General features: G+C 51.8%; 2 protein-coding genes across 2 annotated transcripts in view; one reads left to right on the forward strand and one right to left on the reverse strand.

The window, feature by feature from the left end:
- Nucleotides 1-936: 936 nt before the first annotated feature.
- Nucleotides 937-5,001, forward strand: LOC104279167 (probable crossover junction endonuclease EME2). The gene is given in 9 exon segments (XM_009876357.1): nucleotides 937-1,011; nucleotides 1,521-1,522; nucleotides 1,590-1,733; nucleotides 2,540-2,645; nucleotides 3,392-3,424; nucleotides 3,426-3,498; nucleotides 3,652-3,788; nucleotides 4,844-4,877; nucleotides 4,880-5,001. Coding segments are annotated over 9 exon segments (726 nt in total).
- Nucleotides 5,002-7,119: 2,118 nt separating this feature from the next.
- Nucleotides 7,120-12,359, reverse strand: part of SPSB3 (splA/ryanodine receptor domain and SOCS box containing 3) — a 5,842-nt gene continuing 602 nt past the window's right edge. The window contains exons 2-6 of the mRNA XM_009876356.1: nucleotides 11,302-11,479; nucleotides 10,359-10,546; nucleotides 8,573-8,675; nucleotides 7,986-8,111; nucleotides 7,120-7,707 (exon numbers count right to left, since the gene is read on the reverse strand). Coding sequence (XP_009874658.1) covers nucleotides 7,361-7,707; nucleotides 7,986-8,111; nucleotides 8,573-8,675; nucleotides 10,359-10,546; nucleotides 11,302-11,479 — 942 coding nt within the window. The 3' untranslated portion in view covers nucleotides 7,120-7,360. The remainder of the gene's footprint in view (nucleotides 7,708-7,985; nucleotides 8,112-8,572; nucleotides 8,676-10,358; nucleotides 10,547-11,301; nucleotides 11,480-12,359) is intronic.

The following is a 12,359-nucleotide window of genomic DNA, read 5'->3' on the forward strand; positions in this document are numbered from 1 at the left end:
GGCAGAGGGAAAACAAGCTGTCCCAACAAATGGTGCTCCTCTGCAGTATCAAAACAGGAGGTGGGAACAACAGCAGCAGTACAGGGAGAGATGATGGCCAGCCCATGGCATTCCCCCCAGCCCAGCAGGCACCAGCACTCCTCATGGGCCCTTTTATAGTGAGCACCATGGGAAGGAACACCGTGAGTGGTCCATTTGGGTCACCTGACCCATCCTTATAGGCACCCTTATAGCCTCCTTATAGGCATGGCTGCTTGATCTCATTGTAGTTACCGCATGGTCTAGACAGCCCCAGAGAGCTTTCATGCTGGGGCTCTCAAGCTAGGAGAGCTAGATGGATTTGCTACTGGGCCTCTCATTTAGAAAGCCCGGTGATTTCTTCTTGAACCCCCTTCCCTGGGAACCTGAGTCTACCAAGTAGACTTCCCATTCCATTTTGGTTTTGGAATACCATGTCAAATGGTAGCCATGTGGCAGTGGAGGCTCAGAATAGGCTGTTCTTGTGCTCAGCCTAAGTACAGGAATTTCAGACAGAGCCAGAACTGTGTTTTTGCTGTGGCTGGATCAAACATTGCAGATGCTCTGGTCATATAACCGACCACAGATAGTGTAAGTGTAGATAACGTGATCATCTAACAATGTGTGCAGTACAGACAAAGGTATTTTGTGCCCTTTCATCTTAGTTAGCAACTTCTGCAGTTGTAACTGTCTTCCTTGTTTGGCACCTTCGGTGATCTGCTTGTTCAGGGAGAATTTTTAGCTTTTGGTTCAGCCATGGTCTTTCACCAGCTTAATACTGAGTATTATCACTAGCCTTGTGAGTATTAGTGCCTCTTACTGCGTAGGCTCTGCACAGGGGAAGACATGCGGTCTGTTTTCACACCAGACCCCTGCTTGTGTTGGAAATTATTTCATCTTCTTTAGGATGGCCCTGTGATGAAGACTGAAGAGGAGAAAGAGATGTTGGTGGAGCGGGAAGATTTTTTTAAACGCCTCTTTTCCCTAACCCAAGTGATACAGATCTCAGAGCCAGACCTACACTAAGTGCTCTACAGCAAAGTCCCTTTGCCAAGTGTACACGGAAGGGGAGGGAGGGTTCATTCCAAACTGCTGTTGCTCCATGCTGAAACAAAGCCGTGTTACAGAGGGTGGTGGTTTGAAAGGAGAGGGCTTGTGGTAGAAGCCGTGTCTGAGTACAGCAGGAGGTTTTTAGGGATATATGCGCTTGTGCACAGTCCTACAACATTTTCTTTATACCTGTCTAGGCAGCCTGTGCTTCTGCCCTGAGAAGTTCCTAGTCCATCCAGTCCCAATGAGAATGACAGGCTAGAATAGGCAGTGGCTGTGAGGAGATCAGTGCTGACGCCCCGGGGAAAGAGGTGAGCTGGAAGCAGCTGGGTGTTGACAGATGTGGCGTGCAGTGCATGCCCAGAGGCAATGCTCTTGGCCACAGTCTGAGGTTGGCTCCTGCCCTTTCCCACCCATGAGATGCACCTCAGAAGGCCCTGCTGTCCTGCCAGAGGTGAGGAGGGGGCGGCTCAGAGGGAAATGCTGCTACAGACATGGGTGTGATTTGTCTCGCCGTATAGTTTTATCAATGCCTTGTCAGCGAGTCAGCCTGACCTGAACCAAGAGTTGCCTTTGGCTGATCTAGAGGGTTCCTCCACCAAAACCTACAGCCCGGCCGTTGCTGGGCTGTGCCGGGGGAGCTCACAGCAGGTGGAGATCAATGTGTCTGCAGTGGGGGACGCATTTGGGGCTGAGCTACTGACGCTTGGTGCCAGTGTGGTGGCTGTGAATCACAAAGTCTGTGCTCATGTGGGTCAGGACTTACGTTTTGTGGTCTTGAGGGTGTACTTCCTGCATGTGTTTCCAGCAGTCTCTGAGGATCTTGTAGCCAGAAAGGGGTCACAGGCAAGGCTTCTCTGTACCCCAGGCAGAAGGTCACAGTGATACAGAGGAGCCGAGGCAACTTCTCTTGCTGAATTGCACTGCTCTTAAATGCCCTGAGAGATGCTTAATGCCTGGAGCCCTTTTCCTGTCCCATGAATATCTCATTTGTGTGCTTGGGTCCTCCTTGTCCATGTACATGCTAGGTAGAGAAACCTCCTCTGTGGGAATAGTGTGATCCTGTCCAGGGTTTCCCACGTAGATGCAGCTGCAGTAGCTTGGTCTGTCCTGTCTGGAGCATTTCTCAGGAAGAGCTCTTGTCTCATCACCTCCTGGGCTCTTTCTCACTTAAGCCTGTGAGGATAAATTTTACCAAGAGTGTTATGCATATATAAAAAAAATCAGCTGTGCCCTGTTGAGTTCTGCCACTGAGCAGCTTTCAACCTGGTTTCACATCTCCTCTTCCCTGCAGGGAAGCTGCCACCACCCATGAGGGCAGATGGCCTGGAGCAAACTCAGCACCTTTGTCTGTAGCTCCAAGTTAGATCTGGAGGTGACAGATGTGGGTGGGTTGAGGCTGGCCTTTTCCTCTTTATCAAGCAGCAGCCCTGAGGTGTGAGCCTGTGTGAGAGGTGTGTCCTGCTTGTAGGTGTAACGGGGAATGGGGCAGGCAGCAGGCACTTAGCCCTGGAAAGCAGAGTCCTGGCTCACAGCCTGGCCCAGAGCTGTCTACAGCTCAGGAGCAGATACTAGAGGTAAAACTTCTTACAGTCCTTCATGTTACTTGGTGTTGAGTTGTGCCAAAAAGGCTCCTGCTGGTGAGCTTTCACGTAAGGACTGCTTTGCCAGGGGAGGTGGTGGCTGGCTAGGATCAGGTTTTATCTGCATGCATCCTCCTTTACCCTGGCCAGCAATAGCACTGAAGAGGGACTGCAGACTTCGTGGTATGGTTTGGAGCCTCTGGTTCTTAAGACCCCGTTTCAGAGCTGATGCAGCCTCCCCTCCCCAACACTGCCAAGAACTGTCCAGTTACCTTTGAAAGGACCTGTGGTTGTCGCTCGGATCTCTGCCTTGCAGAGCCTGTGTCCCACAGGAGAGCAGCAACACTCCTTGTGATGCCACAACAGCCAACTAGGTCAAATACCATCTAAACCCTTGCTTGATATCCCTTGAACTAAATTCCTGCCCTGCCTGAGTATGGCCCAAAGGGGGTTATGACTCGCTGGCTTACTGGGATCCTAACAAGGATGAGCAGGCTTTACTGTGGTGCTGTGACAATAGAGCTAATGCAAGCAGCCTCCCCTGCCAGCTCCAGCCCAGCTTCCTCCTGCTGAGAGACATGTCCTACCCTACCTCACTGCTCTTGCTGGCTGCCTTTGGCGGCCAGGGCTGATGCCAGCGTTACTGGCTGAGGGTCGAGGAGGGATGGCACACCCGAGCCTGTCTTTGGCCCGTTTGTCAGCGTGTTGTTGTGTTTCTCCTCTTGTCGCTCCTCCTCCAGGCACTGGTAGTGCTGCCACTGTGGGGTAACACCTGGAGTGGTGTGCCTAGACATGTGGCAGGAGTTTGGCCAGCATGTCTCTGCACTGATGAAGGCAATAGCAAAATGCCTGTGAGAGTGAGCCATAAAAGTCACTTCCCAAACCCAGAGCTTTGGGAAACCTCAGTGGAAGCTACAGGAACGTTTATCTGTGGCTGCCAGCCTGTCCTTGACAGCATCAGCGTATGGGTCCAGACTAGGTGTGTCTCGATCGTTTTCAGCCTCTGTGCGAGTGAAGGACAGCACAGGACTCTGGCAGGTGTGGAAGAGACAAATCCAGCAGTTTAACAGGATCAGCCCTGCAACAGCAGCAGCAGCTATAGTGGAAGCGTATCCCTCCCCAAGCCTCCTGTTATGGGTAAGCCCTCAAACCCATCAGTGTCCTGTTAAAAGCCTGGAGGATGCAGGCAGGGAGGGGTGCCACGTGCTTCCTTGCTTAAAGGTCTTTATTGATGGAGCAAACAATCCTCGAGCGTGAAATCAGTTCTCCAGAAAGGCAAGGCTGGTCTCCAGCTGGGTGTGTGACTTAAACCATAGCTTAGTTTCACCTTTAGCCCTTCCAGGCCTCTCTCTGCCTTGGTCTCACCTCACAGGACCTGCTCAAAGCTGAGGGTCTGTTGGATGCATCCCACTGCCCTTGTCCAACACGGTCTGTCTGTCAGTTTTGCTTGGTTTTCATTGGAAATGGGTGATGCCTCGGGTGGCTGCTGTTATAGTCCAACAGCTCTACATCACTTTTAAGCAGAAAATGTACTTCACCTCCTGTACCACAGGACACTTGAGCTCTCTTACTGGCTGTCCCCAAGGCATACCCCATGCTTTCCTTGCTCTTCTGTTTTCTTATCCTTCAGGAGCTGATTTAGCTCACTGAATTCTCCCTTTCCCTGCTCCCCTTAGCTTTTTGCTGCTCCCTGAGCTAGACTGGCTCAGCAAGGTGTTGGGGGAGCAGGATTAGATTAGGATGCTGTCTCACCTTTCTGACAACACCTTAGCCATTTTACAAAGATACATTTTTATCAGGAAATACTTGTTTTTGTCAGTATTCATCTCATTAAAAACAAGTCCCTTATCTAACGGAAAGCGCTTAAAAGTCTCATGTTGTCAAATACTCCCCTCTCCTTTTTTATCACCTGGAGCTGTGATCTCTGTCCGTAGCACAGCCTCTTTGGAAGTGGTTTTACAGCTCTCTACCTTACACTAGAGGTGCAGCACACAACTCTGAGCATGCACGAGGCCTATTTGCAAGTGATAAACCTCGCTTCTTCTGAGCTTTATCCCCTGATCCTGGTATGTTTGGCTGAAGGCTCAGTCATGGATCCTCACTGTAACGATGGGATTGAGCCTTGCAGGGGGGATCTGAGACCTCTCTTAGAGCACGTGTGCTAACTGCTTCCTTCATTTGTGTGCTCAAAGGCTTGGGAAGAATGCAGCACAGATGATGAAAAACTGACATCTCAGTGAAATCGGACATCAGCAGGCAAGACCGCCGAGCCGGGACAGACTCTTCCCACTGCATCTACTTGTTTGTGTTATCCACCGACCATGACCTCATCATGGACCTGCGCACGTAGAGGGCCCGTGGGCCTTGCGGGTGCTTGCCATATCTGCCAAGACTCAGCTGGGGCTGAGCCACTGCTGGCATGGCAGTGCTGCTGGGAGCTCATCCAGGGAAGCAGCTGATTCCATTTCAGAACAGACTTGCACATCAATAAATGTCTCATTACAGATGCTTTCTTCAGCCTCTTGGCTCTCCTTTCCTCTTTTAGCTGTCCCAGCTTTCTGTCCCACCTGGCTGGAAAGCTGGCTGTCTCTTAAAGAGAGCTAAGGAATGGTTGGAACAGGGGCTGGATGTGAAAGTGTTGGTGAATCTGTCCCCGAGCAGCACAGGATCAGCTTCTCTACTGAGACAGCCACTTGATGAGTCTGTCCTGTGCTGCCTTTCAGATGAGCTGTTGAATGAGACGTGTATTTTTGCAGCGTGGGCTGACTTTAACCATCCTGCTCCCTGCTGGCTCTTCGGTGAGACTGGACGTGCTGCTGTAAGTCCTAGTCTTGTGACTTCCTCAGGCAGGGGGTTCCTGCTGGAGTTCCCTCAGAAAATGTTCACCAATTGTCAAAACCATTTGGCCAGAGAGGAACCACATCCTTGGGATAACGCAGAGCTCAGGGCAGGGGAGGGGAGTTTCTTGGCTGAGCTACCAACATAAGGAAATGCAAGATAAGCTCCAAAAAAATCCATGCAAAATAGTGGGGTTTGATGGGATTCTCTTTTCCCAAAGCAAGTGCTCCAGTTTTTACTTGGAAATCTCTGCAGACAGGACAGCAGGGGCCAGAGCCCCCCAGTGCCTGAGATTTTGGTATTGCTAATTCCACAAGGACAAAGAAAACCCTGAACTTCTGTGAGCAGCAGCTTGCTGGCTCAAAGCAAGGCCAACTGGTGCTGCAGAAGTGGGAGGGCATCCTCCAGACAAAGTTCCTCTTTGCCAGGGATTCTTCTGCTTCCATCTGCTAACACTTGAACTAGTTCCTGGGGAGGAGCAATCCAGCAAGGCTGCTTTTTCCTCACTGCAGCACCGATGCAGGTGGATTGACAGAGTGACTGTCCTACTTCACTGAGGTTCTCCTTTAAAACCTGTCACCAGAGAAGTGAGAGCCATCTACTCTTCAAGATTCATGGTGCAGGAAAGGCACAGAGAGGAATAAAAGAACGTGGTGCAACAAGCTTCACCAGAGCCTTTGCAGGTCTGTAGTAGGAACAGGGGAAAAGGCAGCAGCTGGAGTTTTGTTTTCCAGTGACCGTGATGGGATGAAATCTATGGAGAGGACGGGGTAAAAGCCATTTCCTCTCCCAGTTATTGCAACCCCCTCCCACTTTCCAATACTCTTTGGCACCAGCTCAGACCTAAACCATGTGCAAACACGCTGCTCACTGGAGGAGAGACCAGAAGCTGGGAAAAGCTGCCAGCGCATTCTTCCTAGCCTTCCCTGTCCCCTCTCCCAGCAGTGCTGCTTTGGCTTTGAGGGGTATAAACAGGAGGAACTGGAGCTGCCCACTGTGGCCGTTAAACCCCATGTTTCAGTGGGAAGCACAAGAACCCTCCCCAGGGCAGTGGGAAAGTGATCTCCACTGCCTTTACCTCCTCTAGATCTGCCACACAAGCGCTGTGTTTAAAAATCACCCGCTTGCTGGCAGCTCTGCTAGCGTGGCTTTCTGACAAGCACATCTGGATTCCTGCAAGAGGGTTGCAAGAGGAAAAAAAGACAGTGTTCCTACTTTTATTATTACAGTTTAATACAGTCTTCGATACAGGAGAAACAGCAGGAACCAACATGCAAAGCAACAGAGGTCACCGGGGACTCGAGAAAGATCAGCAACAGCTCAACTCGTGGTAGTGGCTGCTCTTTCACACCAGCGGTGCAGATGCAGCTCTAGGAGCCCGTTTCCTTAGGTGCCACTGCTCGACCATGCCCCACCGTGTGACAAGTTCATGGCAGACACCAAACCAAAGCACAACAGTTAGGAAGAGGGGACTGGTCTTTGATTTTGCCTTTTGATGAGGCAAGTCCCTTATTTGACTGGAGTCTAGTACATTTTGAAACCAGGAGGCCACCATAGATCGTGTCTCTGGGGACAGCGAGAAGGGAGATCCTTCAGGAAGAGGCTTGGACAGCAAGTCACGCAATGAAGCTCAGATATTTGGCTGCAGTCTACCTGTTTCACAGAGCTGGGACGTCTTGGAGTCAACAGGTCTTTTCAATGGACATGCTGGATGTTTCGGCGAAAGATTTCTGACAGCCCAGGAGAAATCTTTGCAAACGAGTAGAAGTGGAAATCCCCGTGAAGAAAGAGGTGCATCAGGCCTGGCCAGCCCTCGCAGATGACAGGACAAAACCCCACCCGACTCCCTGACAGCAGTTCGTCTGCAGACATTATGTCCTCCTGCACCTCTTCCTTTGGCAGGCCTCTGCATCTGAGCCACAAGAGCTATCTGAGTCGCTTCCTGAAGACGAGGAGGAGGAAGGCTTCGACGTGCTATAGTTCATGCTCAAGACCCACCCCAGTTTGTTGTGTAGCACCTGCTTGAGTCCCGGTGGCAACGGCAGCACCTCCAGCGTGTCTACGTAGTCGGGCAGGAGCTGGCGCAGGCGGTAACAGCACAGATACTGGAGGGACGTGCAGCTGGCGCAGGAACGGATCACCTTCATGCTGCTCTTGGCCGCCGTCGAGCACACCATGGGGTAAAACTTCTTGTTCTGCAGCTTCGTGGCTGCAACCCCTGCAGGGCAAGGGACAACATCAGGCGGTCACCTTAGTTTTGATGAGGGGGATCTCCCTCCTCCCGACTACCCTGCAGCTGTTAACTACAGAGCTGTCGGAAAATGCTTGGGAAAACATTTTGAAATCCCAATCTATTAAGCAATGAATGGAACCTTCCTCCTATTTGTCTCATGCTTCAGTCTTCTACTTTGCCAACGTTTTTTCCCCTGCATCCAGACTGCAAGTTCAGCCAGAGCTCTGCCCTCCCAGCCCCTCTGCACCCACCCTTGCTCTTACCAATGCACTTGCGGTTTTTGAAGAACGTGAGTGTCCCGTGCCACGTGTCCAAATGCACCCCAATGATGGAGCCTTGGCCAAACCTCGAGGAGAAGTTTGTTTTGTCTCCCTTGTGATGCAGCAGTCCTTAAAACACAAAAACCCAGCGCTTACTGGAAAGCCTGTGCTCCACAAATTCACCCCAACTCCTATGCTGCAAGTATGGCCACGCTCAGTGCCCAATCCCTGCCCTACCACCCTAGAGCGGGCGACAAAAAGGGGAAGGCTGAGGTTTTGCAATGCCAGGGCAGTGCAGGCACCGGCACCAAAACCCCCAGTGAGGCGCAACCAGCAGTCCAGGCACCCTAAGGGGTCACACGCCAGTTTCAAGGCCTCTGGAAAACGCAGGTGAGGCGAGCTTGTTCCAAGAGCTAAGAGCTGCTGGCAGTCGCTCCGCTTGTTGTTAATGAAGGGACTCACAGGCCTGGTGGCCTTTATGGCATCAGCCCTGTTCAGATCGTTTAATTCTAAACCCCTTAGGACAACACTTACACCCGCTCCAGCCCTTCCAGCCACCCTGCCCTCTGCTGCTGCCCTGCCTGTGGTACCTGTGTAGGAGAGTCCCCAGCTGTCCTCGTCCTTGCCTAGCAGGCTGCAGAAGGTGTGGCGGTACTTGTCCAGATTCACATCCGACGTCCCAATTCCCACCATCTAGGAGGCAAAGTCAGGAAGAAGAGCACAAGCTTAGCGTCTTTTCAAGCAACAAAACACAACCGAGACTCCACTTCTGGCTCTTCCCTCCTTTTCTCAGCACAGTCCAAACAACTCAGATGTTTTGGTGAAACAAAGTCAGAGGTTTCAGGACAGAGCTGAAGGCTCCCAGCTCCAATTTACTTTCCTACATGAGGCCCAGCTGAATTGCTGGAGAAAGGTGCTCTCCTGGTCAAAGAACCGTAGGATGGTTTGTGTTGGAAGGAACCTTAACAGTCATCTAGTTCCAACCGCCTGCCATGGGCAGGAACACCTTCCACCAGACCAGGTTGCTCAGAGCCCTGTCCAACCTGGCCTGGAACACGTCCAGAAAGGGGGCTTCCACAACTTCTCTGGGCAACCTGTGCCACGATCTCACCATGCTCACTGAAGAATTTCTTCCTAATATCTATTCAAAATCTCCTCTCTTTCAGTTTGAAACCATTACCCCTTGTCCTGGTCACTACACTCATTGATAGAGTTCCTGCCCTTCATTCTTCTAAGCCCCCTTTAAGTACTGGAAGGTGCTGTAAGGTCTCCCCAGAGCCTTCTCCAGGCTGAACAGCCCCAAATCTCTCAGCCTGTCCTCGTAGGAGAGGTGCTCCACCCCCTGAGCATCTTTGTGGCATCCTCAGGACCCATTCCAAGAGGTCCATGTCTTTTTTATGCTGAGGTCTCATGAGAGCTGGACACAGAACTGCAGGTGGGGGTCTCACCGAAGTGGAAGGGGAGAATCTCCCTCAACCTGCTGGCCACCACGCATCTTGTGATGCAGCCCACAGTACGATTGGCTTTCTGGGCTGCAGGTGCATGTTGGTGGCTCATGTCCAGTTTTTCATCCACCAACACCCGCAAGTCCTCCCCCTCAGGGCTGCTCTCCATCCAGCCTGTTTGTGCTTGGGATTGCCCCGACCCAGCGGCAGGACCTTGCACTTGGCCTTGTTGAACTTCCTGAGGTTTTCTCAGGCCCCCCTCTCCAGGCTGTCCAGGTCCCTCTGGATGACATCCCTTCTCTCTGGTGTGTTGACCACAACTCTTCAAGTGCGACCATCCAGCCAATATCTTATCCATCGAGTGGTCTGTCCATCAGATCCATGTCTCTCCAATTTAGATACAAGGATGTCGTATGGGATGGTGTCAAATATTTTGTACACATCCAGATAGATTATGTCAGTTGCTCTTCCCTTATCTGTCGATGCTGCAGCCTCACCATAGGCGGCCACCAAATCTGTGAGACTCCATTTGCCCTTGGTGAAGCTATGCTGGCTGTCACCCATCACCTTGTTTTCCATGTGCCCTAGCAGACTTTCCAGGAGGATCCACTCCATGATCTTGCCAGGCACAGAGGATAGACCAATTAGCCTGTAGTTCCCTGGATCTTCCTTTTTCCCCTTTTCTAGTTAGTTATCTTCACCAGACTGCCATGATTTCTCAAATATGATGGGCAGTGGCTTAGCAACTTCACCTACCACTTCCCTCAGGCCCCACAGATGCATCTCATCAGGTCCCACGGACTTGTGCACCTTCAGGTTCCTTAGATGGCCTCAAATCTGATCTTCTCCTACAGTGGGCACTCCTTCATTCTCCCTGTTTAAAGAAACCTGGATGTTTCTCTGTGCCCATAAGTGACTCTGCCCCACGTACCATGTCTGTGCCATAGACAGGCGAGGTCATCTTGATCTCCCAGAAGTGCTGCCCGTCTGCCAGCTCTTTGTTGCCCCGGATGGCGGCGGTGCCACAGCTGTACTCCATGTGGAAGTTCACCTTGCGATTGTCACAGGTCAGCAGGGTGGCTGTTGATTTATTCAGGTCGTCCCATACCCAGTCAAAATCTGTTTGGGGAAGCACAGAAGGGACAAGGATGGGCAAAGGTCCTCGGGGAGCAATCCTCAAGCCATAGCACAGGTGGACATTTGTTTTGAAGGCCTGTCAAGGTATTTATTTATTTGTTTTTACCATTTAAGAGGGTAAACCCTAAGCCGTGCACATCGGAGAGTTGTTTGAGGCCTGAACTATTGTGCAGCGTCCCACCGGTGTGGTTCAGCGCTCTGAACCCCAACTGTCAGCATTTGCCAGTCCCCATTTTTGGCTAACATGAGGCTCTGCACACCCAGGCGGAGCCTCCTTTCTTCCTACACTTTGCGTAGGCTCAAAGAGCAGCTCCGCTCTCTCATCCAGCCCAAAGGCACCCTCTGCCTACCTCGCCCCTCTGCTCTGAGCACGCCCTGCCACGCGGCCAGGTGCCCTGCCAGCGCCACCGGGGATCAGCAGCAAGAGGGCTGTAATCACAGGGGCCAGTTTCACCAGTGGCCTAAAGCTGGATTTGAAAGTAGGTCCCCAGAGGTGAACTCTGATGGATGAACGAGTTCAGCACTGAGCCCTCATAACACCACAGGAGGCACGGGCTTCTAATCTTCCTACGGTCTACGCAGCCTTGAGATGTAAACAAAGGAGCACAGCACACCAGGACAGAGATAAGGGCTCCCGTGACAAGCGATGGAGCCGTGGAGGGGTGCAGTCTGTGCTGCCAGACCAGCTCAAACCCCAAAGGTCTATGGGTGGGATTTTGGGGAGCCCCTTTCCTTACACTCATCCTCCTCGCCGCACCGGCAGTCCTTGATGCGGTGGAGGGCATGGAGGCTGGAGCAGTAGGGTGCTTCGCTCTGATTCTCGCAGTTGCAGTAGGACTCTCCAGTCACAGGGATGGCACTCGGGATGGAAGGCGAGAGGGAGGAAAACTCCGGCTCTGAATCCGAGTCGCTGTGCTGCCGGGAAGAGCAGAGGAAGGGTCACTACTGAACTCCCTCACGCTCATTTTTCAATGAGAACCATCACTCTAGAGAGCCTGGGAGCTGACTGAGGGGACAGAGAGGCAAATGAGACAAGGAGGAAAAGGAACAGGAGGCCAGAACAAAGGGGAACCAGTTCACCAGCACGGCTGCGGCTCCTCACACCAGCGCTGCTGACAGGCCCATAGGGAACCCACGGAAGGATTAAAAGGCTTTTGTTCGCTTTCACGTACAAATACAAGAACTGATTTACTCTTCTCCAGTGCCAAGATACCAAAGTGTCGCTGTACTGGATGTCGTCTCGCTCCCCATGTTACAGGAGGCTTCATGTGGCCTAAGGGAGTCTCTTACCACAGACTGCAGCGCGTTAGTCCAGGTTTACACACCGGTCAGATGTACCTGCTTGTTGTTCACCCCCTTGGCAGAGTTCGTAAGCAGGATTTAAAGACAAAGCCCCTTCAAACTCATGTTCGTGTAGCCATGAAAGACAGCGGGACTTGAAACGACTTGGGTTACTTATCTACTGCCCATTTCTCCTTCTCGAGCCTGCGTACTGAAAAGCTTGATTTCTCTCTTCCTCTGGCCCTTCCTACCTACTGCTAGCTAGAAATCCAGCCGCTCCCATTACTGCAGACAAATAAAGCTACACTCTGACTGCAGAGAAAAAGCTTGTTTTCTGGGAGCACAGTGCTCGGGTTTGCACACCATGCTCTGGCAGTGGCCTCGTAAGGCTTTAGCAGAGCTTTGAAGCTCCTGGAGCAGTTCCCCACCACGGTGCAGGGAACTGAACTCAGGAATTGAGGAGTGAAGGATGGTGAATATAAGTCACTCCTTGCACTGTTTTACTGACCACTCT

This window comes from Apaloderma vittatum, unplaced genomic scaffold (assembly GCF_000703405.1).
Source record: "Apaloderma vittatum isolate BGI_N311 unplaced genomic scaffold, ASM70340v1 scaffold11969, whole genome shotgun sequence".
Taxonomy (NCBI): domain Eukaryota; kingdom Metazoa; phylum Chordata; class Aves; order Trogoniformes; family Trogonidae; genus Apaloderma; species Apaloderma vittatum.